Consider the following 27,771-nt stretch of genomic DNA (forward strand, 5'->3'; position numbering starts at 1 on the left):
AAAAGCTTTACTGAAATTTGAGTGAACTGATTTTTGATTGAATTGCATTTCACATCAATGAAGAATTTCAGACCCCCCCCTATCTTATCCCAGTGTAGGCATTGACAACTGATAATGATGCTGATTTCAATAACTGTGTTGTTCCATTAAACAACTTTTGAACCAAATGCTCTCTTAAATGAAAACTCAGTGAAGGGGTTTCCTGGAAAAAATCTATAATTTGTTCTTACATTCATTTCACACTTATTCATTAACCAATACCATGATCTGGAAAATGCAGTGACTCTGGATTTGAAACAATATTCTGATCCAGCTTTCATTTTCCAGATTTGGTGAATGTAATGTGAGAAATGGTCTGCACACAGAGACGCTACAGTTTTTTCAGGACGTCCCCAGATTGAGTAAGAAGAAAGAAAAAAAAAAAAATCAACTGCAAACTTAAAAAGCAGAAAATTTATAAATCATGAGTTTCCTTTTAAACTGTACTCCTGAAAGTCAGTGCAGCTGATTGATGCTAGAAAAGCTGCCGGCTACGATGTAGGCATCACACGGTAAACGGAAACTGCTGGACACCAGTGGCAAAGGAAAGCCTCAGCAAAATCAGACACACACGCTCACTCCCAAGGGGACACTCGAGGAGGTGCAAAGGGAGACAGAAAGGGCGTGTACTTGGAGAGAAAAGGCGCCATGCAAGATATTCTCTGGCAGGACGGGGACAGTGATCAGGGAAAAGTCCATGGTGGCGCGATTTCTCCGGGCCAAGTGGGAGGTGTCCTCGGTTTCCCCACTGGGGCGCAGCACGTTGGCAGAGTGCCTCCGGATTAGTTTCTCTCTCTGTCAGTGGGGGGCATGGGGAGGGTTCAACGGTACAAGTCAAGGTTAGTGGACGGCATCGCGCTGTTGCCAAAACAGTACGTTCACAAAGCATGAGCTGAGCTGTGTCAGTGGGCTGGGAGTGGGGCTACACTGTGACTGAATGGGAGGCTGGGATTCCTTTTCTTAACTGAATCGACAGGGAATTTTACGTGAATTCATAACACTCTGCAGATAAGTCCCTTATAGGTAACATTTCTAGGCTAGGGGCTGAACCTCTTTCAGCAAACATATCTTAGGTTTGTGTGGTATTATCCCCAAGCACAAATTTAGCTAAAAAAACTCGTAGTTTTCTCCATTCCAACAACCTGTATGTAAAAAATTACAGCAGCACTTAAGTGTGCCTTTTACAACACACCATTTGTTTGATTATGGCATCAGGTGCCTATATAGCACGGTTAATGTCATAACCAAAACCAAATGTCACCACTTTGATTGTATAAATTGTGCTGTGCTGTAAGCCGGTGGTAGGCAGTCCTATCATTTGATTCTCGGTGTCAGTGCGTCTGTGCCGCTCTACCTTGTCCAGAGAGTTGGCCTTATCACTGTTCTTCTGTTCTGGGAGGCTGTTTCCGGAATCGGTGCTGATGAGGGAGCCACGGGAGTCGGCATGCCGGACCGAGTTAATGTTGGGAGTGGAAGAGGCATGTGGGGAAGCTGTGGAACACAAACATGGTATCTATGAGGCCCGGTGCCCTACTTCATTGAGGCCCAGACTGCATCCATTGATTATTTGAAATTCAAATAACAATAATACCTTCCAAGTACAAAGCAGCGACTTTCTAAAGTGTCTTAAAGCAAATTTAACGTTGGAATGAACATGATAAACTACTCAAGTGTAGCACGCTCTGGGATTGTTTGCAGGGAGTGCTATGCGATGCCATTGGAGAGTGCAATAGTGCCACTGGACGTTTAAAAAGCAGAGGAGCAGAACACCATTTTAAAGAAGGGCCTCTAACAAAGCAGCGTGCCGTGCTACAGCCCAGTGGGTTGGAAAGACAGAACACACTAACTATTTCAAAAGAACTCCCTTAAAACAGTTCTCAGAACCAGAGCTGACAGCTGACTGACCTGTGCCAGAGATCACCCCGAACACGTCCTTGTGCAAGCTGTTGTCCAGGCTGCTCCCCGGCTTCTGTGGCGTCATCGTAGCGCTACCCAGGAGAGAGTCATCTCTCCCATTCTGAAAAATGCCAACACCTTCATAAGCAACGCGAGTGAAATGTCTGACAGGAACTTAAAAGAAGAACAAAACAAAATCAACCGTGGTCAAAGTGAGAAGGGAGATAGCAGGGGGCACCGCCGCCTTACATTGTTGGAATGATTCACGGTGAAAGGGGAGATCTCCTTTACGTTGAGCCGGTGCACGTTCTCCTGCAACAGGCCAAACAGAGGCAGGTACAGGGTGGCCAGTCTCGCCTGTTGGCTCTGGAACAGCAATAGGAGAACACCAGTACAATTACAACATGCGTCTTGAAACGTGAGCTACGGCTACAAATGATCAGTAACCACTCTAGCAGCCAGCCACAGTTTCCTGCCCTGGATGCGGGAGAAGCTGCCTGGAACCAAGACCAAAAAACTGACAGAATCTTGGAACCACTATGATAACCAAATTACAAATTATTATAGTGTATACTAATTACAATACTTTTTGTGTTTGCCGATTTCATTTTGAGATATGTCCTAATAATAAATAACAATTGTTGAATTTGGAAACGCACTTTTGTTGATCTGTTTTTATCTACTGACCAAACTTGTATTGGTAGTGAGCTCAATTACTTGTTATAGTTGCTTGTCCAGGTAGGAGGTCAGACAGCTATATATAAAGTGTGGAGGTTCAATTTTTGGGCCTCCTTGGTCTTCCACTTCTTCTGAGAGATTGTGGAAAGACCGGCCCCAACGCTGCAGCCCCTACCTTTGAGGAATATCTGTCATCAAAGGTGTGCTTGACCATGAGGCTCTTGAGGACGCTGATGGCAATTTGGCGGATTTCTCTGAACTCCTGAAGGGCGCTGCCCACCTCCCTCAGAAGGAGACCGACCAAGAAATGGTTTCTGCAGAAGTCATCTGTCAGGGAGTAGTCCAGTTGGAGGTCTGAAGGAAGCAATGTAATAAAGAAAGAAGGAAATTAGATAATGAGGTAGAGCAAGCTTTCTTATCTAAACAAATCTCTCCTACAATGATCCCAAGAATCCAAGACAAGACGTGCTGATGTTTTTAATGCTTTACCTACCACAGTAGTCAAAACACAAGGCAAGCTAATCCGTCAGCTCTGGAGTACACACCTGCTTCAACTGTCTAGGAACATGCTAACGTGGGCTGTCATTTCTTCATTAACACAAAGCTTATTTTCAGTGAAGCTGGGTTCAGGGTAATTCTTTTTATAGTAAGGAAAAGTGAAAACATTATGTAACACTGATGTGAAAGGCAGCTGGCACATTAAATTAAATAAGTTGCTTTTAAAATGGGCTATATGTATTGGAGACTATATTTCTTTTGCCTTTAAACAGTTTGTTTCTTAAAATGTATTTATTTTGCATAATAGGTCTCAGAGGAATTCAAAATAGCAGGTAATCTCTTAATTATCAAAGAAGATTAGCTGCACCACTGAGCCAGTAAACATCGCTGACGAAACCATGCAAGCATGATTTGAAAATTTCTGAAAATTTTGCCTTGGTCATATTTTTACGGATTAAACAGAAATTTGACAAGCTGTAGAGTATGTAGACTTCAAAGTACTTCATACAAAACCTGCCAGAAGTCTTTGCCAACAATCTTATTTTTAATGTTGTTGTTGTTGTTGGATAGTATTCCAGACAGTGATTTGAAGGAAAAATAAACGTGGCCACATCTGAGTGGCGGGCGCTGTTATCTTGTAGGGGAATTTAGCTACATCTGAGGGCTATCAATCACTTTCTGCCATTGCTAGGCCTCATTGAGCACCCTGAGCAGAGTGGCATGTTCAGACAGTTTCCTTTTCACACAAAGAAATCGCTCCATGGCACATTTTAATCTTGGCTGGGCAAATGTTTGAATTGGTAACCAAATTAAGACCTATCCTGACACAGGGGGTCTTATTTAATAATCATCAAGAAGTCATTCTGGCAGCAGAGTGTACAAGACTCTGCAGGAAAACAGAGTGCATTTTAGATCGTCGCACACTAGGCCATGTTCCAAGTGTACAAATAAACGGCCAAACGGTATCTTACAAATATGCCGTCTCTTCCTTTCTTACATTCTGTTCCAAGTTAAACCCAAATGAATAGAGATCTACACTGGCCATTGTAGTTTAGGTTATATATAATGGTGAAAGAGCTGCTGTTGTAAACGTACCTCCTTGCAACCACAGGAATACCAAAAAACAGCAAAATAAGAGCAACTCAAACACAATTCTCTCTAAAATGTGGTGATATATGTGGTAAACAGCAGACCTAATTCTTAAGCATTTTTAACATTCTCTCAAATTTAATTTGTAAAACAAGTGTAAAACATCCAGACTAATTCTTCTATTCTCTGATATTGAAGAGTGAAGAGTTTGAATTTATACTCCCTGCTCAGGAGTTAAATTAGGACTGCTTGTATTTTGACACGTGCATAACCCTTAACTGGTGAATGACTGGAATGGATGTCTTGTGAACGACCACAGGGCATTACCTCAAGATCACAATTAAACCAAATTATTATTATTATTATTATTATTATTGTCTAAATAAGAAAAAAAAAACTAAAATCAAATCATACACAAACATGAGACAGAAGCCAAGCAGCCAATGGAGATGTTTTACTTTGCAAGCTGGACAATGTTAAAGAACTGGAAATAAAACAGCACATTGCATGAGGTGCTAGTATAAGAAAAGAAGATCACCACAAATCACACTTCACGAGCTGTGTTCTTAAATGTGTGTAATATAGAAGTGCTGATTTATTTCTGCCAGTCTACAAATATGGTCTGTAATTGGTTTAAAAACAAATGTATGAAACTGTCATACATATAGGCTGAAATATTTATACATCAAAATAAATCTTAAGAACCAGTTTCAATATATAAAAGAAATGGAAAACAAATGTAATGCATGAGCTACAAGTTTACAGAAAACGTACTGAACCACCTGTATGGAGACTATATTTAAAAGCATACAAATCTATGGTTTCTGATTCAAGCCTGGGTAATAATTGTTCTGAAATACAGTTCATGGAATCCCTGCAAGCCAGGCTCTCTTTATGTGAAGGTACCTAGAATAGGGGGCTAAAGATGATAATATAGCATATGCATTTGCTATCATTTCCTAGAGAATGAGGTTCTGTTCGCCTGGCTTTGTTCAGAGCTTTGTTCATAAAGTCTCTAACTCCTGTAGCATAGGAAATGCAAAGTATGTTGAAGGAAAGGGGCCAATTACAGTCCATATTCATTATTTGTATAGATTTCCTGTTATTATGCTACCCGGCCCTTGAGCACTGAGCCCTCTAGTTCTGCTCTTCCACTCTAACCACTGGGTAAAGTAAAGATTTCACAATGGTGTGATTGCACCCTGAGAGCAAATTAATTGGTGTGTCATCTCTGGTTATAATCTGTATGTTCTCTCTCCATTTAGTTCACAAAAAGAAAAGGCAAGCATCACACCTCACACCTACCTACTGGAGTATCATGTGACTCCACGTTTGGAGACAGAAAAGCTAATTTATAAAGGAAAAAAAGGAAACAAAGCGGAAACAAACATAAAATAAGCTGAGGTTAAAAAAAAAACCTCTGGAATAAAGAAATTATTAATTCAAGACAATCAAGTCATCTACAGCCTTGGCCTAGGACTGGCATAGCAGAGAACTGTCTAGGTCACACATCTAAAGGGCAGAGTGACAAGAGCTGGGGTCTCGGACTCAATTTCTGGAGGGCTCTGTGTATGCTGGCTTTCTTTCCAAAAGAGTCCTCAATTACTTAATTGGTTTAATTGTTTAATTAGTTAGATACATTTAAACACCTATCCGGGTCCCAGGATATATTTTATAAGCCACTCAATCAAATGCACTTTTAGACCATCGACTGTAAAATACCTCTCAATATATTTTTTAAATATGTCAAATTAAAAGATTAGACAAGTAACTTGAGGACTCTGTTGGAACGAAATCCTGCATGCACACGGCCCTCCAGGAATTGAGTTTGAGACCCCTGGATAAAAGAGAGCTGCAGTTTCTAAACATGCCATCTAGCCCTAACAGCAGGAGGTGGGGGATAAAACAGCACAAAGCAGGTCAATAAGACCACTGGGAGACTAATACCAACATGGTTGCAAACATGACTGAAAACACGACTGCAAACATGACACTTTTTTTTTTTTTTTTTAATAAACCAAAGGTTGGATAATTAACCCCTATTTATCATGTATATACTAGGACTGCTAACATTTAAAGAGGGAACAATGTTCAGAAGACATTTGCTTTGATGACACAGAGCCCTACTATATTAAAGCAAACTGTCTTGACAGAGATATATGTATGCAGCATCGCACACACAAAAACAGCAGTATACAGACAATTTGTCTTGGATATCACATACAGGGCAATACTGAGCAATATGCAGTAGGCCGATATTAACACCATAGGTCCCAGTACAATGTGGGAAAACTGCACCACTGCATTATTTGGGGCGTGGTAATGTGGCTGGGTGTCATATAAAGAATAAAATAGACTGTTGCTCTAGAACTGTGACATGACTCTGAACACAGGAGAGCCCTGAGCACAATGCATGTCAGTACCACACATTTTTCATGTTATAGTTTGCATTTATTTAACACTGAAATTATTCATTTTTTTCTGGGTTAGAAAAGACAGAATGACAGAATGGCTGCACATTACCATACAGCATGAAGGATAGTGGGTCTGGCTATAGAAATATACTGAGACTTGCAAACTCGTAACACCATGAAAGCTCCTTCAGCTCTGCCAGCTCAACCCAATCCTGACCACAACATGCCACCATTCTGAACTTGACCTCTGTCAAGCAAACTTTGGTTGGGAACAGCTTCACAAGAAAGGTAGCCAAATATGTCAACTGCATTTGCACCAAATCTTTATGTAACCCCTTGAACCATCTTAGAATATGACTCCAAAGATTTTTACAAGACTAGGCTATTGAGCTTCATTAAAGAGCACACTTGTATTTTGTAAATAATTAGCCTTTTTATATATTATTACCAGTATATAGTAAAGTGGCAAGAGTAGATATCCTTACCTTGAAATCGCTGAATTCTCCCCTTTCCGAATGGCATGGGCAAGTTCAAAGGAATGTAGTGTTCATGGTTACATACCACACGCAGAAACTCAAACTTGAATTCGTAGAGAGTCTGAAAAGAATTGTGTTTCAGAGAAGACAGAAATGACAATGGTATTCAACACAGAGTGACAACTAAGCAAAAACTAAAACGCAACAATCCATCAAGCCCCCTTACAGCCAAAGGCTGCATTATCACGACTGCTTGGCTGTACATAAATGTGGATAAACACAACGAAACATTATGAGACGTACTTTTGGATCTCCTGGAACAAAGCAGTTGACGTAGTTGTTGATCTGCTTGAAGACGAAGCCTCTGTCCATAAAGGTGAAGCAGCGCTGTGAATAAATCAATAGGAGAGCAGCTGTCAGTCGTGTGAGCAGAGTAAGGCATGCACAGCAAACAAAATATAATGATCTGCAAATGAGGGAAAAGAGATGGTTAATTATATATTTGGCAGGGGGCAGGGCAGAAAAAATACCTCAGAAAGATTAAGTAGCAGTTTTCTACAACCAAAGACTTTCTTCAACGTGTTCTACTAATTAAATAACTTGAACATCTGTAGCAACACATTGGGAACTATAATTAAAAGATATGTAGTTCTATAACTAATAGTTTTAGAAAATCATGGCTACGGTGGAGATACAAGAAAGAGAGTGAGGGTCATAGGGCACCATCAAGCCTCCTACCTTGATGAAGACGGCAAGGCTGTGATTGGCATTCCTGGCTGCGTCCAGGTTGTCTTTGTATTTCTGCGTGATGTGAGGCATCAGCATGTTGACCAGGGTCTCTACAGAGTGGTGGAAGGAGGCGGAGAATCGCTGGTTCCTGGACAACTAAGAACAGAGCCTGGGTTATGGGGCAGTCCATTCATACTGTAGGTGCTGTATCTTGCATTGTATGGTTGCTTCACTGTTTAATGTATTGCATTAGCTGTAAGTTTAAAATGGAATCGTAGTATTCGATATTGAGAGGCAATTGTAAATGTGTTAATGCATATATATATATGTATATATATATATATATATATATATATGTATATTTTTTTAATATATATATACACTCACCTAAAGGATTATTAGGAACACCATACTAATACTGTGTTTGACCTCCTTTCGCCTTCAGAACTGCCTTAATTCTACGTGGCATTGATTCAACAAGGTCCTGAAAGCATTCTTTAGAAATGTTGGCCCATATTGATAGGATAGCATCTTGCAGTTGATGGAGATTTGTGGGATGCACATCCAGGGCATGAAGCTCCCGTTCCACCACATCCCAAAGATGCTCTATTGGGTTGAGATCTGGTGACTGTGGGGGCCAGTTTAGTACAGTGAACTCATTGTCATGGTCAAGAAACCAATTTGAAATGATTCGACCTTTGTGACATGGTGCATTATCCTGCTGGAAGTAGCCATCATAGGATGGGTACATGGTGGTCATAAAGGGATGGACATGGTCAGAAACAATGCTCAGGTAGGCCGTGGCATTTAAACGATGCCCAGTTGGCACTAAGGGGCCTAAAGTGTGCCAAGAAAACATCCCCCACACCATTACACCACCACCACCAGCCTGCACAGTGGTAACAAGGCATGATGGATCCATGTTCTCATTCTGTTTACGCCAAATTCTGACTCTACCATCTGAATGTCTCAACAGAAATCGAGACTCATCAGACCAGACAACATTTTTCCAGTCTTCAACTGTCCAATTTTGGTGAGCTTGTGCAAATTGTAGCCTCTTTTTCCTATTTGTAGTGGAGATGAGTGGTACCCGGTGGGGTCTTCTGCTGTTGTAGCCCATCCGCCTCAAGGTTGTACGTGTTGTGGCTTCACAAATGCTTTGCTGCATACCTCAGTTGTAACGAGTGGTTATTTCAGTCAAAGTTGCTCTTCTATCAGCTTGAATCAGTCGGCCCATTCTCCTCTGACCTCTAGCATCAACAAGGCATTTTTGCCCACAGGACTGCCACATACTGGATGTTTTTCCCTTTCCACACCATTCTTTGTAAACCCTAGAAATGGTTGTGCGTGAAAATCCCAGTAACTGAGCAGATTGTGAAATACTCGGACCGGCCCGTCTGGCACCAACAACCATGCCATGCTCAAAATTGCTTAAATCACCTTATTTTCCCATTCAGACATTCAGTTTGGAGTTCAGGAGATTGTCTTGACCAGGACCACACCCCTAAATGCATTGAAGCAACTGCCATGTGATTGGTTGGTTAGATAATTGCATTAATGAGAAATTGAACAGGTGTTCCTAATAATCCTTTAGGTGAGTGTATATATATATATATATATATATATATATATATATATATATATATATATATATATATATATATATATATATATATATATATATATATATACATACACACACATTTTTTTCCAGAGCTATATATATATACATATATATATATATGTATATATATATATATATATATATGTATATATATATATATATATATATGTATATATATGTATATATATATGTATATATATATATATATATATATGTATATATATATATATATATATATATATATATATATGTATATATATATAGCTCTGGAAAAAAATAAGAGACCACTTAACATTGATTTCTGAAGTTGGAGTGGTCTAATTTTTTCCCAGAGCTGTATTATATATATATATATAAAATATTTAAACATTTTTCAATAGGAACATGGGACAAATAAACCAAACTTATAGACTGAAATGTATGTCCTTAAGCCCAACGAAGTGAAAGCTTATAAATTGTGAAAGAGGATACATGTTTTTTCAATGCTTTCATTTTTATTCGGGGGGGAAGTTGTTGAAGGTAACAGCTGGTTTTCACAGTGCATTTGGATTATATAGGTTAGTGCCAGAACATCAATCTGAAACGGCAATGGCTTTCAATGAACTAGCTCCGTGGTCACGCATGAAGAAACACTGCATAATCTGGGGGCATATTGTGGGAAGAGTGCATGCTTACTGGTTTGATTATGACACTGTACACACAGACTGATGTTTTTTCAACTGCCCAAAGCCAGTGTTCTCTTCATTCACCTTAGCAATTTAAAGGGTGAAGTATTGCCTAAATGAGTGCTTTACAGAGTAAATGGTAGATCTTTGTGAATTTTGATGGAGGTACTTTTATGTTTGACTTACTTTCACTTTGGTGCTTTCAATTAGGTACTGGGCCATAGACTTCATCAGGGCTTCGAAGAAATACCATGAGTACTGGAAATAAACCGACAAAATAAAATTCAAATCGAAAGGAGTTTACCTCAGGGCACCATTGTATTGTCACCTGCTTGCTATAAATCAGACATCATGTGATCTAGACCAGACACAGAATACAGTACATTCATAGATCTTATGGTACTTTATAACGCCTTAACTAATATTATAGTGCAGCAAACACAGCAGCTGTGTAATATAAAATGAAACTAAGATGCCTGTCTTAGGGGAAAAGGTTTAGCACTTTGTTCTGTGGTTATGAATAGTAATCTTGCCCTCAATGTTACCTTGACAATGCGGGAACTTGTGAATTCTTAAAACTTGAAACAGACAATATTAATTGCCTATTTTTACAAAATGCTCAAAGGGCAGTTATTCATATAATTTTTGAATAAACAAACAGCTAGGTTCATTAATCTTTGCGAAGAACACTGCTCAGCAATGCAATTTCTCTCACAAATCATTCTGCACTGCTTAAACAAACCAAGTGAATCTCTTACCCATGGGGGTACTCACAACCCTCCCCAGGCATAAAGAAACCCCTTATCCAGCTGGTAGATATCTCGCAATACAAGGAGGAATGCGGAAAAAAGCTGAAACCTGGAACTCAATGACCATAGTTTGAGGCGATGTACCTTGAGTAGTTTGTTGCTGGTGAGGAAGTCAGTTGACGGCTTCAGAATCGCAGTCATTGCTTTGGTCAGTTCCTCGTGCACGGTCTTGACATTGGAAACTATGTAGGGCTCAGGCTTAAAAACATACTTTGAAAAGGAAAGAGGCAATCAGTATATTAAAAAAAACTGGCAAAACCTTAACTGCAACATTACACTACTGAAACTTTTTTTTAAACTAGCAACAAAACTTACCTTTACATATGATCGCAAATAGTGCTCCAGGCCTTCCTCGTGGCACTGGGCTACAATATGAATCATCACCCTGAAAACAAAGGAAACAGAAAGAAGTTACCTTCAGGTACATCTAATTCTTTTTTGGCTGAAAATACCACAGTACACCTAATACAAATGTGAACACCTAAGGGAATTCAAAGTATCAGTGTACCATAGTTTTATAGCAAACACTTTTTCTCTTGTTGACTGCACAAGCATTTTCCTCACACACTGAAAATATTTAACTGTGTTTAGTTTTTAATGCAAGTAAATGGATATTGGCATGATAAATATCTCCATTAGAAAACCGAAAAATAAACAAGCTAAAAATACATTTCAGTTTATGCCTGTAGTACCATAGAAACACATGACAGGTGATCACCCCAAGTGCTAAATGTCATCTTAACCCTAGGTGAGGGAAATTCTCCAGCTCTCACCAGGAACTATAACTGTGCTGCGGCAGATTGACTTCCCTAATGACCCCTGCTGAGAAGATCCCTAATTAGGCCAATTGCACATTACGTGTGTAGATCTCTAGTTCGTAGTATCTCAGCTGCTTCCCCTGATAGCACCCAGCCGATAAAGATAGAGACCTAAGCAGGGAGACTGTAGTACACTCATTTGCTGTCAGACCACCAGTACTCCTTTGAGGTTTGGCAGCAGGGAGATGATTTTCAGTTTTCTACATTTCAAAGGCAAAAAACAGACAACTAACTGGTTTAATCCACAGAGCCTTGCTGTGTGAAAATGAACAACCTGGCCACAGAGATAATATGAACGGCGGCAAAACGCTGAGCATAAAATAGCAGACAAAAACGCAACTTCTGTGAGACAACCTAGCCCCATGCAGTGCCAGGCAGTATTGGTCATAGAGAAGATATTTACACCAGGGGTACTGTGGGAAGGATGGACCACTCCTCTGGTTTGGGGTGTCCAGGACTGTCTGAAACAAGATAACGCGCACTCACCTGGTGACGTTCACTGCGACGTCCTCCTGCGTGGCTCTCGTCAGCACTCGGAACAGCTGGTTCAGGATGGTGGGCAGGAATTTGATCATTACATGGCTCTCCATGGCATGTAAACTCTGGGGCAAAAAAGGGGCAATTTAAGACCTTCTCTCAACCCAGTAACACAAATCGTTGCTTTAGAGATTTAGAACTAACAAACAAAAACAAAGGGTAACACGAACTGTCCAAGACTATTTTGGCCATTGACATAATCCGGATATTTGTTTTAATTTTCTATACGTGATTTTCCTTGGGATTTTTTATTTGCCATGCTCGCAAACCAGTTCTGGTATAAATGTAAAATAATGTATAATTTATAATTAGGAGAGGATGTTTTTGTCAGTGCTACATGGCCTACAGAGTATCATCTGGAATAAAGAGGTCATGTACGTTGTATGCAGCCAATAAACTTCCCCAACATACTTCCTCCAAGTCAGCTTTGAGATCTCTTTTTACAACACAGAACAGAAAAGAAACAGCTGACAATGCAATCAGCGTGAAACCGAAGCATGAAAAGATGGACAACGAAACCATTAAGAGGAATAACAGGACACACAGGGTTTGATTCCTCAAAATTGGAAGGGGATTTACTAATGAGTAATCACAGCCTATACGTGTATTAGTGTTACTGCAACATACAAATTATACACATAAATGTGCTTATTGTATTGAATTGTATTAATACTGCTGGTCTTGTGAGTAAATATATTGTCCATAGTGTCAAATTGGATAATTTTATATTTGTTTGGCATCCACCAGCCACTATCAGCAATTAAAAGAAATATGCTGATAAGAAACAGATGAGCTTTAGTTGAAGTTTTGCTTCATGTCTCTACTTGCAAATCACTCCACTGTGTTGCTTATCTTGAATGTATGCAAATTAGAACTTAAAAGTTTTGTGTGTTGAGTTTTTGCAGTGACAGACAGCAATAATATTGTAATCCGATACATTTCAAAAGCTTTACACTGTATATTGCACTGTGCAACCCTAGAGAAGAAAAAAGACATCTGTACGCCCTAGTGAACAGAAAAGACAGCTGTCTGGGGAAAGACACAGTCGCAGAAGGTCAGTGACAGCCCCCTGCAGTGTGGTGTGAACACAGAAAGTCGCAATGAGTGGCAGGCTGACATACAAAAGACAGGTGGACAAAAAAAAAAATTGCGATATTTTCCATATCGCTAGTACAGAGAGCTTTCTTATCGTAACATGCCAAAGGTGATAGCGCCAACTTCGTACCCCTGCAAAGGAGGGGTGTCAGTATTACTTGTATACATAACATTTGAGCTGTCAGGCATATTATATCCAACAATGTATTCTTTTCTTTACTTTACTTTTCTTGCATTTGCTACAATGTTTTGGGGGAATTTAGGGACCAATTATTCCTCAATGTGTGCTTGTGGCCCAACATGGTTGAGTTGCTGCATTTACAGGCTGTCCTGCCCATGGCACCAGCATTGTTCAATCTGTCTGGTGAAAGGAGTTTCTTGTCTCCATGAATACCATGCTTAAGTCCTAATTCCCTGAAGAGTTGTCGTGTGGATATATTGCTGCTCCCCATGTCAAACTGGGCTACAGTGAGTCCCCCCAATCATGTCTCACCTTCAGGTATTTGACAAGCTCTCCTCCAGATGCCTGTGCAGCAGACTCCGCATTCTGACAGTGCTGGAAAAAATTGTGCAGGTGCTGATCCTAAGAAAAAAAAAAAAAAAAAAAATAGTTGAGATGTTAAGGTAGAATCTTATGTCATTGATGAAGACAGACCTGAAAATGGCAAGAAATTAATAAATGAAAAATGTACTTAAAGAGTCTTGTATACAAAGAATCCTTCATTATGATTTACCAAACTGTGGCATCAAATTTATAACCACAGCATCATAAATGTAGGTATTTAAAAGGGCGGTACACAGTGCGATTGGTTGAGTAGGTTTCTAAGGATGTCACCAACCTGAGTGTAGACTGTGGAGACCAGGTGTGTGCCAATTTTAAATAAGGACTTTCCTCCATCAACCCATTTAATTTCAGGGCCTGAATGCTGTATTGCAAATAAAGAAAAAAAATTAACAAAAACACACACAATCATTTAGATTACTGGAATAAAGACATCTTAAAATGTACATGTTCAGTTGGTCATTTATACTTGTTATGTTAGGATTAAAAAATACTGCAATTTTTCTTTCAAAATATATACTTAAGAAATAAACACCCACCATCCTTAAACACTAAGGTTCCAACCACTTAAGTTGACCACAAGTCACTTAAATACTGCAAATTGAGCTGTGCTTAATACACCACACACTGATTTATTATTTGTATGCATTTCTTATCCAGTGTGACTTACAGGATACAAGAGAAATACAAAATGCAATAATACAGTACAGAAAATATACAAATCAAATATATTAGTTACAATGTGTGATACATACACAGCTGTGAAATGAAGGTAAACATACCAATAACCTGAGCTAAATAAGTTTATAACACAGTCCACAACAGTTCTCTACCTTATTGTGCCCAAAGTATTAATTTATGACACACTTTTAAAAAACATGACTGGCTACATTTCACACAGTACCAGCAGGTTTTTCCAATAACCTCTAGACAAAAATCAGGCATTAATTATAATGTATTCACGTGAGGCTTTTGGCATCTTGATCTGCTACCAAAAACCATCACGCACCTCCTGCTTCAGCCCAGACACTGACCCAGAAACCCCGGCAAGAATGAGAGGCCTGAAGACATTACCTTGCTGATCCCCGCCTCCTGACAGCTGAGGTAGCCGGCTGGGAGGCTGGCCGACACCGGAATATGCTGCTCATTCAGGATAACCCTGCCGTCTTTCAACAGGGGAAGCCAAGCGTAGCCGACTGCAAGTAAGGAAATTACAGCTTATCAATTGCCACTATTCCCAGCACATTCAATGGCAGCTTTGAAATGGAGTCGACTGGTTTAAGTTATACATTTGAGAAAAAAATGTATAATATCACCCTGCACTGTGCATCTCAATGAAATAGAGGAAATAGCAGAAGTATCAAACATCTGTCAGACAGCCAGGTAGCTGTAGCCAAGGTCTCTGTAGAAATTTACAAATGCCTACTGGAACTACAGCACATTTTCAACCCCACGTCTACAGGAAAGGAACCATTTGGGACAAAGCGGAAATGCTGTAAGCAGATTGAAATGCATTTAAAACAAACTATTTGATGGTACAGTTACATAGCCTACATATACATATTGTTTTTATTTCAAGTTATTTAATAATGATCAACATTTACCATTTTAAGGGAATGCTTATAGCACCGCAATCAAGCAATCCTGTACAATATTGTCTAGCCTTTATATGAATGGTTAAATATTAAACCCCAAGGGCTGTGATGGTAAATAACTAGAATAAAACTACATCAAGCAATCACAATGCCGATACATTTCACTTCATGGAGTATGAACCAACATAGAAAAACAACAAACAAATATACTCTGTTTTGCTAGGCCTATATAATTTAGTAGCATTACTTTAAACAGAGTTCCATAATTTAGTTTGTAAATTATATGTCTTATTATTAGCCATATTGGTCTTCTGTAACGCAGCTGAATAACAACATCTTAAATCACCTATCTTAGGTATCAGATTTACAGCAAAAAAATATGAGATTTACGGTCTGTACAAGTCAAGATTACTGCAGCAGTAGTTTTAGGTGCTGTGCTGTGCTGCATCAATTTTTCTGTCAAGAAGGCTATTCTGCCCCTAGGAAATGGATTATATTTCTCTACATAAGTCATACTGACAATCCATACAGCCAGCAACAAAAAACGAAAACCAATTCAACAGTTATGTTCCTTCATATTGACAAATGAATAAAAACTAATGGAAATGTAATTAAAATGTATAACGTAAGGAAGCTGTGCATTTGGTCCACATCTATAAAACTGACCGCGGTTCAAAGGCCCCCTCTGATCAATACATTAGACCATGAATAACGTGACTATGTTTTACTGAACGCTACTGATGTCATCTGATTAGATGAACTGCAAAGCAGAGGTAAAAAAACTCAATTTGTAAATAGAATAAATACTTATTTGCCCACAGAGCCTATCTTTCACAATTAAAGAAGTATGTTACTTATTTATCAGAGTATTGATTATGCCTTTACCATACATCACAGTGGAACCAATTTAGGAGAGCTTGCGAGTCAACGTCGGTATAAATTGACTGCTGTTTATGGAATTTCCTGATGTGGTAAGTGAACTTAAGGTTCTGTATTTCTTTGCTGAAGAAACAAACCAAAAACAGCAGGCCTTGAGTCCATCACTGCCAGAATCAAGACCGTAAAAAAGGATGTAAAACAAAATGTAAAAATGTTTTAATATTTTTTTCTGTGGTTTGATTTATTTCTAGATTTTTTTTCAATCAACCAGTCACTACCATGCACAAGCAACATGAGGGTGTTTGAAAAGTGCACGGCACAGGTTTTGATTTAGTTTTTAAAGCGACGTGAAGGAGCATGTAACACACCTTGAGTCTCAATCAGGTCTTTCTTCTTGGTGCTGCCCTTGCTCGTGTTGTCGCAGCTCACGTGGAAGAACGTGAAGAGCAGGTGGTGTTTTTCATGGAGCTGGGTGGGGAGTTCAATTTTAATCTGAGATGGAAAGAAAAGGAGGAGAAACTTAACTGATAGGGAAATCAACCGAGTCAAATGGGTTTTTGTCTGGATTTGTACAAAAGTCCCGTCATTTTCCTAAAGAACAGCCCTCACACTTGTCAGAAGCATCTGGGGTTGTAGCAGTCATACATGACCTTTGTGAAGACTGCTCTTTCAAGTAAGCCAAGATACATGAATAATAAAGGCAGCCTTGTAGTGATCCATAAGCTCGGTCAAATGAAATTAATCCAACTGTACCGGTTTTGATATTTTCCCCCTGCCCACAAACACTAATGTAAAGTTAATATGGGCAAGTACATTTAAGAAAAACGATGGTCTCCTTTCTCTGCATGCTTTATTAGCCTGGGACTGCTGCTTTGGTGGACAGTAACAATTTCCTTCCTACTGTACACCACAAGCTATTTAAACATTTTGCTGACAAAGTTGTAACTTACCTCATCATAAAACTCTGGGTTTTGTTGGTGGTGTAGAACTGCAGCAAATGCATTTTTTGTAAACAAGGGCCCTCCTGGTCTGCCATAGATACACTGAGACATGACAGAAAATGTTTCGTTATTTTCAGTGCCTGAACTTAATGTTTTAAATCCCTACATATTTCAACAGGAAATCCATACATATATATATATTTCATATATATATTATTATTTTTTTAAATATAAAATTTCAGAATTATATATACTCATTCATTTCAGGATGTTTTTACAAAACTAAAAACATAAAATCACTGTTTCACAAACTATGTAAGAAATAGACAAACCCTCAGGGATTGGGCCTCTTCTTCATCAGAATCCTTAAACTCAATGCAGACGGCAATGTTCCTCGCCTGGGAAAAAGCCACAAACACAGCTGACCCACTTAAAGTTGTTGAGAAAAAATAAAACATTTCTCACATAAAGTTTCTCCTCTGACCCTCCCCCTAATAAGGAACTCACTTTCTATAACAATTCACTCAAAAACACATTAAGTAAAGCACATTTTCTTATTATATACACCTGAACAATGGACTTTAGAGTTTAAAGTGATCATGTGTACAGAACTGCAGTCTTTAACCCATTCATGCATGCCTTAGCAATATACAGTGAGGGAAAAAAGTATTTGATCCCCTGCTGATTTTGTATATTTGCCCACTGACAAAGAAATGATCAGTCTATAATTTTAATGGTAGGTGTATTTTAACTGTGAGAGACAGAATAACAACAACAAAATCCAGAAAAACACATTTCAAAAAAGTTATAAATTGATTTGCATGTTAAGGAGGGAAATAAGTATTTGATCCCCTATCAATCAGCAAGATTTCTGGCTCCCAGGTGTCTTTTATACAGGTAACGAGCTGAGATTAGGAGCACTCTCTTAAAGGGAGTGCTCCTAATCTCAGCTCGTTACCTGTATAAAAGACACCTGTCCACAGAAGCAATCAATCAATCAGATTCCAAACTCTCCACCATGGCCAAGACCAAAGAGCTGTCCAAGGATGTCAGGGACAAGATTGTAGACCTACACAAGGCTGGAATGGGCTACAAGACCATCGCCAAGCAGCTTGGTGAGAAGGTGACAACAGTTGGTGCGATTATTCGCAAATGGAAGAAACACAAAATAACTGTCAGTCTCCCTCGGTCTGGGGCTCCATGCAAGATCTCACCTCGTGGAGTTTCAATGATCATGAGAATGGTGAGGAATCAGCCCAGAACTACACGGGAGGATCTTGTTCATGATCTCAAGACAGCTGGGACCATAGTCACCAAGAAAACAATTGGTAACACTACGCCGTGAAGGACTGAAATCCTGCAGCGCCCGCAAGGCCCCCCTGCTCAAGAAAGCACATGTACAGGCCCGTCTGAAGTTTGCCAATGAACATCTGAATGATTCAGAGGAGAACTGGGTGAAAGTGTTGTGGTCAGATGAGACCAAAATCGAGCTCTTTGGCATCAACTCAACTCGCCGTGTTTGGAGGAGGAGGAATGACCCCAAGAACACCATCCCCACCGTCAAACATGGAGGTGGAAACATTATGCTTTGGGGGTGTTTTTCTGCTAAGGGGACAGGACAACTGCACCGCATCAAAGGGACCATGGACGGGGCCATGTGCCGTCAAATCTTGGGTGAGAACCTCCTTCCCTCAGCCAGGGCATTGAAAATGGGTCGTGGATGGGTATTCCAGCATGACAATGACCCAAAACACACAGCCAAGGCAACAAAGGAGTGGCTCAAGAAGAAGCACAATAAGGTCCTGGAGTGGCCTAGCCAGTCTCCAGACCTTAATCCCATAGAAAATCTGTGGAGGGAGCTGAAGGTTCGAGTTGCCAAACATCAGCCTCGAAACCTTAATGACTTGGAGAGGATCTGCAAAGAGGAGTGGGACAAAATCCCTCCTGAGATGTGTGCAAACCTGGTGGCCAACTACAAGAAACGTCTGACCTCTGTGATTGCCAACAAGGGTTTTGCCACCAAGTACTAAGTCGAAGGGGTCAAATACTTATTTCCCTCATTAACAAGCAAATCAATGTATAACTTTTTTGAAATGTGTTTTTCTGGATTTTTTTGTTGTTATTCTGTCTCTCACTGTTAAAATACACCTACCATTAAAATTATAGACTGATCATTTCTTTGTCAGTGGGCAAATGTACACAAAATCAGCAGGGGATCAAATAGTTTTATCTGAGTATTACAGTGAGGGAAAAAAGTATCAATTCCCATATGAAGGCAACATCCAACAACAAATATTCATTATTATTTGCATGTAAACAGCCTGTGAATATACCTACAGGAAGGTGCTGTGGCAATAACACAATTTAGTAACTGAGGTTCAACTGAAATTTCTTGACTGTATATAACCTGTAATCAAGAATCATCTGCATCTTGGCAGAGTTTATTGCAATTCAAGTTACCATTTATGCTTTACCTTCGCAAATGATTTCTGGCTGTCGTACTTCAAGTGTTTTGGATAAACGAAAAGGTGGTTGTTGTAAATGGTGAAAGGCTGAGAACATTTTGCGATGTATGGAACGAACTCCTCCACTTCGAATAAGATGCTTGTTCTTCCGTTGTTCTCAAATTGCTTAACAGGAATGTATGAGGAGGTAACGCAATCTAAAATAAATGAAACACAAATGTGACTGTTGTTCACGAAGATCCAAAATGTTTTGCGCCACTTCTGGATTCAGAGAGGCTTACTTGTTAAGTCCGGAGCAACGCTGTCAATGGTTACATCCAGGTTTCCTAAGATCACAGGGAGTTTTGACATCTTTTCAGGCCTGCGGGAACAAAGAAGTACCCGTTGCTTCCAGTGTTATCTTTTCTTTTACAGAAATATTGGCACATTTCTTTGAACACAACATACTTGCTGTGTGGAGAAATATTTGTATAAAAATGCAGCTACACCCTGGGACTGATATTACTTTGCTAAAAACAGCATAAGAAGGGCACAAGGTTTTACTATTTCCGTTTTACCTCAAAAATTACTTCATCAAGGTAATGACTGAGGTGGTAAGATTAACCATTTTAGTTTAAGCTTTTAATGTGGGGGAATTTACTTTGGCAACACCTGACCAGTATTGCCACCTTATGCTATCTAAGCTGATATAGTTTCTCTACATTCGGTTTAATGAAATACACAGCAACTTGGCTTTGATTTTTAAATGGCAGCCTCAACACGTCTTTTAACCAACTCACCAGCAAAAATCTTAAATATTGCAGCTATTTTAATCACTACATTTTCTTTTATCTAAAGTGAAGGGAAAATAAACACTATGAAATACTAACTTCCTAAAATCTGCGAGCAGTTTGAACATGTCTTCATTTGAAAGCTTATTGCTGTCTTGTCTGTAGATGGCAGAAAATCTGGAAACTTTATCAAGAGTCCCTGATGCATCTTTGAACAATGGCCTGAAAAGAGAAATAAGTGAACAGAGACATAACCAAATCAGTATTACATTTTTCAACAGATGACAACAATTATGTGTTCTGTAGCTACGTTCAGCATATTTATTATTTTATTCCACAGGCTTGTACAGTTTCCACTCTTTCCAACTCTGATTCTATCAAGTCCCCGGTGCCCTCCTTGCCAGACTTCCTGCAGGGCAAATATTATACAAACAAGTGTTTTAAACTGCAGATGCAAGTACAGCACTGTGGAAAGACAAATACCATCCACTAACAAGCTCAGTTTCATTTCAACCCTTTATGACACTTTGTTGTACAGCTTCCACGGTTAGTCTGAAGCAATAATAATTTAACCACATATTGAAAATAAGCGCTGGAACGGCCTCCTAAACAGTGTAGAGAGCTCGGTCATATTAAGACAAAACTTCTGCACCATGTGTATACATATCACCCTTCTATATAAATGTCTGAGCCAGGTCATGCATAACACACAAGGCCAACACCACCAGATACTGAATTTCAAATCCAATCAAAGCTATCAAACTTATTTTTATGACCACCCATTTTTATGTTGACTACACAACACAATGTAGTTTTTCATTGTCAATAAAAATATATTTATACATTCCTTACCTAGCTGCCCATGCAAATGGCATCCGGTACTGTCCCAGTCTGCTGCACGCTAATTTGGCATTTTTAAGGACCTTCTGAGCAGCCTAACAGAGAAGAGCAAAGTCAGGAAGTGAATCCAGAGAGTTATGTTAAAGGACAGTAAACCCTTCTTTTTAGAAGTTTGGCGTATCAAATTAAGATGAGTTATTCCACAACCCCTTATTCAGTGGAAGCTCTTGAAAGCACACTAATGGGTTTCAGATTGTCATCATAATAATTCACAGTAAGGAAAATCTCCTGAATAGTTTAACATAATAAGGTAAAAGCAGAGCCAACATAAGTTTTAGAAAATAATGACTGATGGTAGATATCCAAAATGCTGTAAAAATATACGCTTTCTATGTGTGTTTATCTTGTGGGCAATACTGTTTGAAGGGGGAAGAGGGGGTGCATGCAATTACTTGTCCATTTAATGTAAAAAGCTACAAGAGATCACAAACTTAGTACACACAACTGGTGCCAGTAAAATACCTTAGCAGAGTCGGAACTCTTCGTGTAGGGTTCAGCACAATGAGTGATGCCTCCCTGGAGCACCTTCTCTATTCGCGCCACCAGGAATATGTCAGGATGCGGACACGTCACTGAGAATATTCCCTAGAAATTTAGGCCAAAAAACAAAACAGGTTCAGCTACAGCAATTCAATGAGTCATTCCATAAAGAAAACAGTTTACCTTTGGGAAAAAATAGAACCCTAGGACGGCTACATTCATGCATATCAAATTAGCGTCGGTCAAGATTGCCATGTTTGTCTTTCACATTACCCTCAAAAAGGTATGGAATCTACAAGTGCCAGTTTTGGTATCTGACATTTTGTTTTCTGGGACGCGCCAAGGATAACTTTGGATGGCAGTGGGTTGCTATCATTTCTGTAGATCAGACAGCAAAAAGGAATGCTTTTAAACATGGAAGATGAAGAGCCTGATTATTTCGAGCAGGGAAATCAAAGCCAACACCATCGCACAGTACTAAGATTTTGTACAATGTATCAAGCCTGAGCTTCAGCCTCACATCTAAACATGAAAAGAACAGACAACTGTGTCTCAATGGCAACAAGCCAAGGAACGGAGAACTGCCGTCTGTTAATAGCACAATGATTGGTGATTTCCTTTGAAAGCTATCAATGCTGTTCCAATTAAGACTGGATCTGCAGCAAATAACAGGAGATCTGCCGACTGCCTATGTGCTCACCTGTCTTGGATACTGCAGCAGGGTTTCTGGGAGTCCATTACACAACCTCTGAGAGCCCAGCACGGCCTCCGCCCCCCCGTTCATGTATTGTGTACTCGGGCTAGGAATCATCTGCCTGACAGAGGGGTGGTTGAGGTCTACCTGGAAATCAGCCGAGATCTTCCGACTGTTTTGGATGTCAAACAATGACAGTGTGACAAAGAAGGGTTCGACCTGGGGGGGAAAATAAAATGGCGATGATGAAGAAAGGATTGTTTCATTCTAAATTGAGTAATTCAAGTTTAAGTAAAATAAATGGAACAGACATATAGTGACATTGAGCAAAGATACTACCCAAAAAAACAAACAAACAAACAAAAAAACTCTTCACTGCATACATACTCCTATATTTAATTCTTTTGAGTTTCATGCTGCTGAAAGAGGAAGAAAAAATAGACACCGGCTACAAGCAGGCTTTATAAAATCCCGTCACTGTAAAAGTGTTCCTCAGATGTTACTTCTGCTTCACAGGGTGTCCGTTTGATGTTTCTTGGTGTGTGTTTGGAAGTCCACACTAGACAATTAAACTGAGATCAAGCCCACTGTGTTTATGACAGATGATTGGTTCAAATCTACATTTCCACAGTTCAGGGACTTTCCTTGCACTGTAGTTGAGACTGGTTTATTTTTTTGGAAGTCTTAGATAGTCACCAATTCAGAGGAAATTGGTGTTAGCAAAAATTAGCAAAATTAGCAGCATAAGCTCACCCACGTTACAGCAGCAGGAAATACAGTAACGGTGCCAAAATAACTAGAAAAGTGGACACTACAGAGAAAATGTCTATCCATCCATATCATGGAATAGTAAAAACAAACTTGTCCTTGTGTCAAGTAAGTTTATTTCATTTTTTATCATGATCCTAATTATTAAGTCCCCATACACACACTATAGTACAGAAAGAATTTTTAAAATGCGAAAACTTCTTTTGAGTTTTTGTGCGATTACAAAATTGTATTTATTTACCTCAGTCAGAGGCATGCTGTGACCATTAACAAGGCACACACTCAAGGGATTGTCACATGTCAACTCTTAAACTTCAAAACTTAGAGATAAATACTTGATGAAGGCCATTTCTCTCAAAAAGTGCTACATTTAATTGATTTGTGTTCGATTTAATTCAAGATGTTGCCTTTTCCATTCCTCATGAGTTGAAACCGGTGTCTGTCTTGATTACAGATATTTATTGGATTTAAAGAAAAATGTTGGTTTATCCACATAACCTCAAACATCTGGCATACAATGTCGTTTTAATAAGCAGACATTCACAAAGAAGGTTTATAGAAAACGGATTTCACAATCTCTCTCGCCTATGACTGAATTCAGCGAGTGCATAGAGATAAAAGGGATGGGATGCATCTTTTTTTTTCCTCAATTAACCCATCACTGCCAAGTCTTACTCCTTTTACGTATCTGTAGGTTTACTTCATTTTAAAGGGATGAGAAGTGATGAATCAATGCGTGCATTCTTATTTATCATTTCACTGGCCTTAGTACAATGTAACTTACATTAAATCTAATCAGCACAAATTAAATTATTAATAAACTTAATAAATAAATGGCATCTTACATTGTAATCCAGATACACAGAGGAAGCCATTTACTTTTTTTTTTGTATTAGATACTTGTGCCATTACACTGTATTCCCAGACAATGGTTATTTTCCTGGCTCTGGGAGGAGGGGTGTGATTTTTTCAGAGGTTACAGACTATCTGAAAGGCAGCAGGAAACCAACCTCACACAGCTGGGATAATCACTGTGGTAAGTGGAGGGTTGCTATGGTTACATAAATTCCCATCACAAGCCCAGACAGAAGGAGTTCTGAGCAGAAACCGTGGTCTCAGCATTGCACAGAGTGCAGAGTCCACACGGCTCTGAACCAGCCGCTAAAGTGTATATGGCACTACATGACAGAAAAGATCGGGCCGGCTTTTGAAGTTTCAAATGGAAAAAACAACAAGAGACTCATAGGACATAAGCAAAATCAGTGACGCGTTAACCTACATTTGTTGTGGGCCCTTCTTCGTTCTCCGCGACGCAGCTTTGCAGATTGAAGGACAAGTCGTTGCAGTTCACCAAAACCCGTTTCCCAAATTTCTCTTCAAACTGCTTGATGTCGGGTTCAATCCCTGAGAAGTCAAGTTTCTGAAAAAAAATTGAATTAACGACACAAAATTTGTCACGGTACACGTTTTAATAAATTCATGGTAATCACCTCACTGACACCAAAATGTGACTTGGCGTTTCGATGCAGTTTCCCAAATCAAACCAGAGCAGTATTCCTCCCTTTAGAAATAGGACTGTTTTCACTAATGTACATGTGTAGCTTTTAATGGAACAACAATCAAACAGCTGCTAGGAATGTAAAAAAGGTGCCAAAAGGCAAATTCACGTGAGATGTGAAGGTGAATCTCTGATATGAAACATTCCTCGAGTCTTCCAGCTTACTGACCTGTGTATCGGGATCCAAAGTAAACAGCTTCAGCCTGCTTTCACTTCTTGTTTTCACATCGTTTTCTCTGGCACTCTGATTAAAACAAAAGAACAATAGGATTCAGTGAATTCTTTGTCTGGACATCTGTGTACTGTGTAAAAAATACTGTGTAGATTACTTCATACAGACAGGATTATAATTAAGACAGAACTGGATATGGAGAAAGAATTTTGAAGCCGAGAATTTATCTCAATTACAATAGACATAATTTACATCAAACAGGTCAATTTGCATTAATTTATAAAATGCAGAAAGACAGTACAGACTGTTTGATAATGTAGCTCATCTCTGTCAAGAGAGCGCCACGTTTTCACTCATGTGACACACGCGTGCACGGTTTTTGCACTCCAAGCTCAGTCTGCCGCTTTGTTTGGAGAGCAGATGGAGAAGATCCCTCATAGACCAGCTTTTTCTCATTACTCCAACATGTGTCAAGATATGGGTCACACAATCTGCAAGTTTAGGCTCTGTGATTTGCAAAACTGCACGCGTCAGATTTTTGCAAGGAAATCCAGAGATATTAAATAATACAAGAAGGTAATCTTCGTTACAAAATTGAAAAAACAACAACAAAGGAAAAACATTAAGACACAAACAGCTGCATTAGGGCTAGGCTACATTGTCATTGGAATGGGATGGTTGCCATACCGGCCTCAGACCATTCTAAAATAAGACAAGAAACCGCCACTTCCTTTTACTGCTTGTTTAAACAGTGAAATGCCTTTAACGCAGAAAGCACATAAACACAAAAAAACACTAAACAATCAGCATTACAAAACACACATTTTGAAATGTGCATAACAGGAGTTATGTGCTCAACGCCTGCTCTACAATTTCACTGTGCTGCATTTTTATTCAGAGACATTTGCTGCTAGACACAGGGCTGTATATACTGGTCAGATACTCAGAATACAACACATACCTGATAGCTGTCCAGGGTTGTTGATGAACTATCTGCTTTTCCTGACTCGTCATCTGAAAAAGCATGAACAAAGAACAACTACGGTTAGTTAGGAGCCAGAAAAACTCATCCTTTTAACAAACATTTTTAATAGACACAAAGTAGAATATCCCTAAACCAGCAAAAAGAGATTGCAAAACAAAAACATCATTTAGAATGAGGGTGAATAAGAGAATATGCAAGAATGTTGTTACTTATTTCCTACTTCGGAAATCTCTTGCATTTCCCACTGTGCACTTCACTAATTAGAAAGGGGTTCACTGTGCAATTATCCCCTTAATCAGTATGCGTGATGAACACAGAACACCTTACTTAAAAGGTTATGTCTTGACTGACAGAAATGAAGATAAGATACAGTCTACAGTCAGTAACTCGAGATAATTAAAAACGAAAATGAAAATGCAGAGTAACTGGGTGGTCTGTAATGAGTCACACGCCCAGAAAAGTGCTTGGAAATGATGCCGTGTGGGGGACATCTCCCTTGTGAATCGCTGTCAAGGACGGCACGTGTTCGTCTCGCTTGAAATCACACCGGCAGGTTGGTATTTAAAAGAAACAATCTGCTAATGATGTACTGTGCAGGCTATTCAACTACTATCCCATCATCACTAATATGTACTGTCAGCTGTGTGCTACCGGAAGTGTATAACTTATTGCTTAGGTGCATAGATATTTATTTTTCAATGATCTGACATCACATTCAGAATAAAGATGTTATACTAAATGAGAAAACAGTGACAAATACTGAAATGCAAATTGACACAGTATAGCAGCACAGAAAGGATCTAGGATGAATATCCGTAGAAATGTTTCTTTGTATTTATTGGCTGTTTGTTTGCATGTGTGGACACCCAGGGTTCTGCTGAAGTTTTGCAAGCTTCTGTCCCAGACAGTTTGACAAAGTGGTCAATAAATATGCCGTAGTGTAGTCATTTTAGATCCAGCTGTGTATGGTTGTATGTTTAAACCGCACCACCCAGCATGGAATATAATATTATCATCTTTTTTAACACTTCTGTAGTTGAAGTCTGTTGTTACAAAACAAATTTAAAAAATACCATTTATAATGACCATGGGCATGTAATGTTTTTAAACATTTAGTTTGTTTTATTTCTTTCCACTTTGCCACTGTTTAGGAATAAACCATGTGCATTTTAAACTGATTTTTACAGCCTGATGTTATGTAGTTCATTTTTGTGCTTAAAAGTGTAGATACATGAGACATTGTAAATAAAATCTTTGAAATTAGTCAAACCAGCTTCTAATTTACCCTGTTGCAGTCTGTATCAAATTTATCTTAGCTGCAGCCCAGAAATGACATTAAAACAGGACATGCAACGTGTTCAATATTTTCTGCTTCGGGGTGGCGAAAGCTGAAGTGATACAGTTCCAATTGTACAGCTGTGTGCAATGTGTGTGGATTAATGCAATCCCTGCTAGCTCATGCCACACAACCACAATCATTCTCTCCATCCCATCACTGTACACAGATATAAGGATGAGGATAAAAAAAACATACACTACACAATCAACTGCACAAACACCCAAGAAACTCTCAAGGTGGTAACTGGGGTCTATGTGTCCCTTCAGCCCACTTTAAAAGCTGTGCAGGTTACAAAT

The 27,771-nt window shown here is 39.2% G+C and overlaps 1 protein-coding gene across 13 annotated transcripts in view; it reads right to left on the minus strand.

The window, feature by feature from the left end:
• LOC136751276 (dedicator of cytokinesis protein 9) overlaps positions 1–27,771 on the minus strand; it is a 127,953-nt gene that overhangs the window by 19,403 nt on the left and 80,779 nt on the right. For all 13 annotated transcript variants that reach the window (XM_066706754.1, XM_066706744.1, XM_066706751.1 and 10 more), the window contains exons 9-34: positions 26,113–26,165; positions 25,149–25,223; positions 24,701–24,841; positions 22,660–22,872; positions 21,942–22,064; positions 21,432–21,514; positions 20,679–20,801; positions 20,091–20,170; positions 19,819–20,006; positions 17,677–17,742; positions 17,354–17,446; positions 16,772–16,895; positions 15,004–15,125; positions 14,207–14,293; positions 13,861–13,950; positions 12,222–12,337; positions 11,233–11,302; positions 11,002–11,127; positions 10,295–10,366; positions 7,829–7,975; positions 7,394–7,477; positions 7,100–7,211; positions 2,789–2,967; positions 2,185–2,301; positions 1,945–2,056; positions 1,394–1,530 (exon numbers count right to left, since the gene is read on the minus strand). In XM_066706754.1, the coding sequence (XP_066562851.1) occupies positions 1,394–1,530; positions 1,945–2,056; positions 2,185–2,301; positions 2,789–2,967; positions 7,100–7,211; positions 7,394–7,477; positions 7,829–7,975; positions 10,295–10,366; positions 11,002–11,127; positions 11,233–11,302; positions 12,222–12,337; positions 13,861–13,950; positions 14,207–14,293; positions 15,004–15,125; positions 16,772–16,895; positions 17,354–17,446; positions 17,677–17,742; positions 19,819–20,006; positions 20,091–20,170; positions 20,679–20,801; positions 21,432–21,514; positions 21,942–22,064; positions 22,660–22,872; positions 24,701–24,841; positions 25,149–25,223; positions 26,113–26,165 (2,933 nt within the window). The remainder of the gene's footprint in view (positions 1–1,393; positions 1,531–1,944; positions 2,057–2,184; positions 2,302–2,788; positions 2,968–7,099; positions 7,212–7,393; positions 7,478–7,828; positions 7,976–10,294; positions 10,367–11,001; positions 11,128–11,232; positions 11,303–12,221; positions 12,338–13,860; positions 13,951–14,206; positions 14,294–15,003; positions 15,126–16,771; positions 16,896–17,353; positions 17,447–17,676; positions 17,743–19,818; positions 20,007–20,090; positions 20,171–20,678; positions 20,802–21,431; positions 21,515–21,941; positions 22,065–22,659; positions 22,873–24,700; positions 24,842–25,148; positions 25,224–26,112; positions 26,166–27,771) is intronic.

The sequence above is a fragment of the Amia ocellicauda genome, chromosome 6 (assembly GCF_036373705.1).
Source record: "Amia ocellicauda isolate fAmiCal2 chromosome 6, fAmiCal2.hap1, whole genome shotgun sequence".
In the NCBI taxonomy this organism is placed as follows: Eukaryota; Metazoa; Chordata; class Actinopteri; order Amiiformes; family Amiidae; genus Amia; species Amia ocellicauda.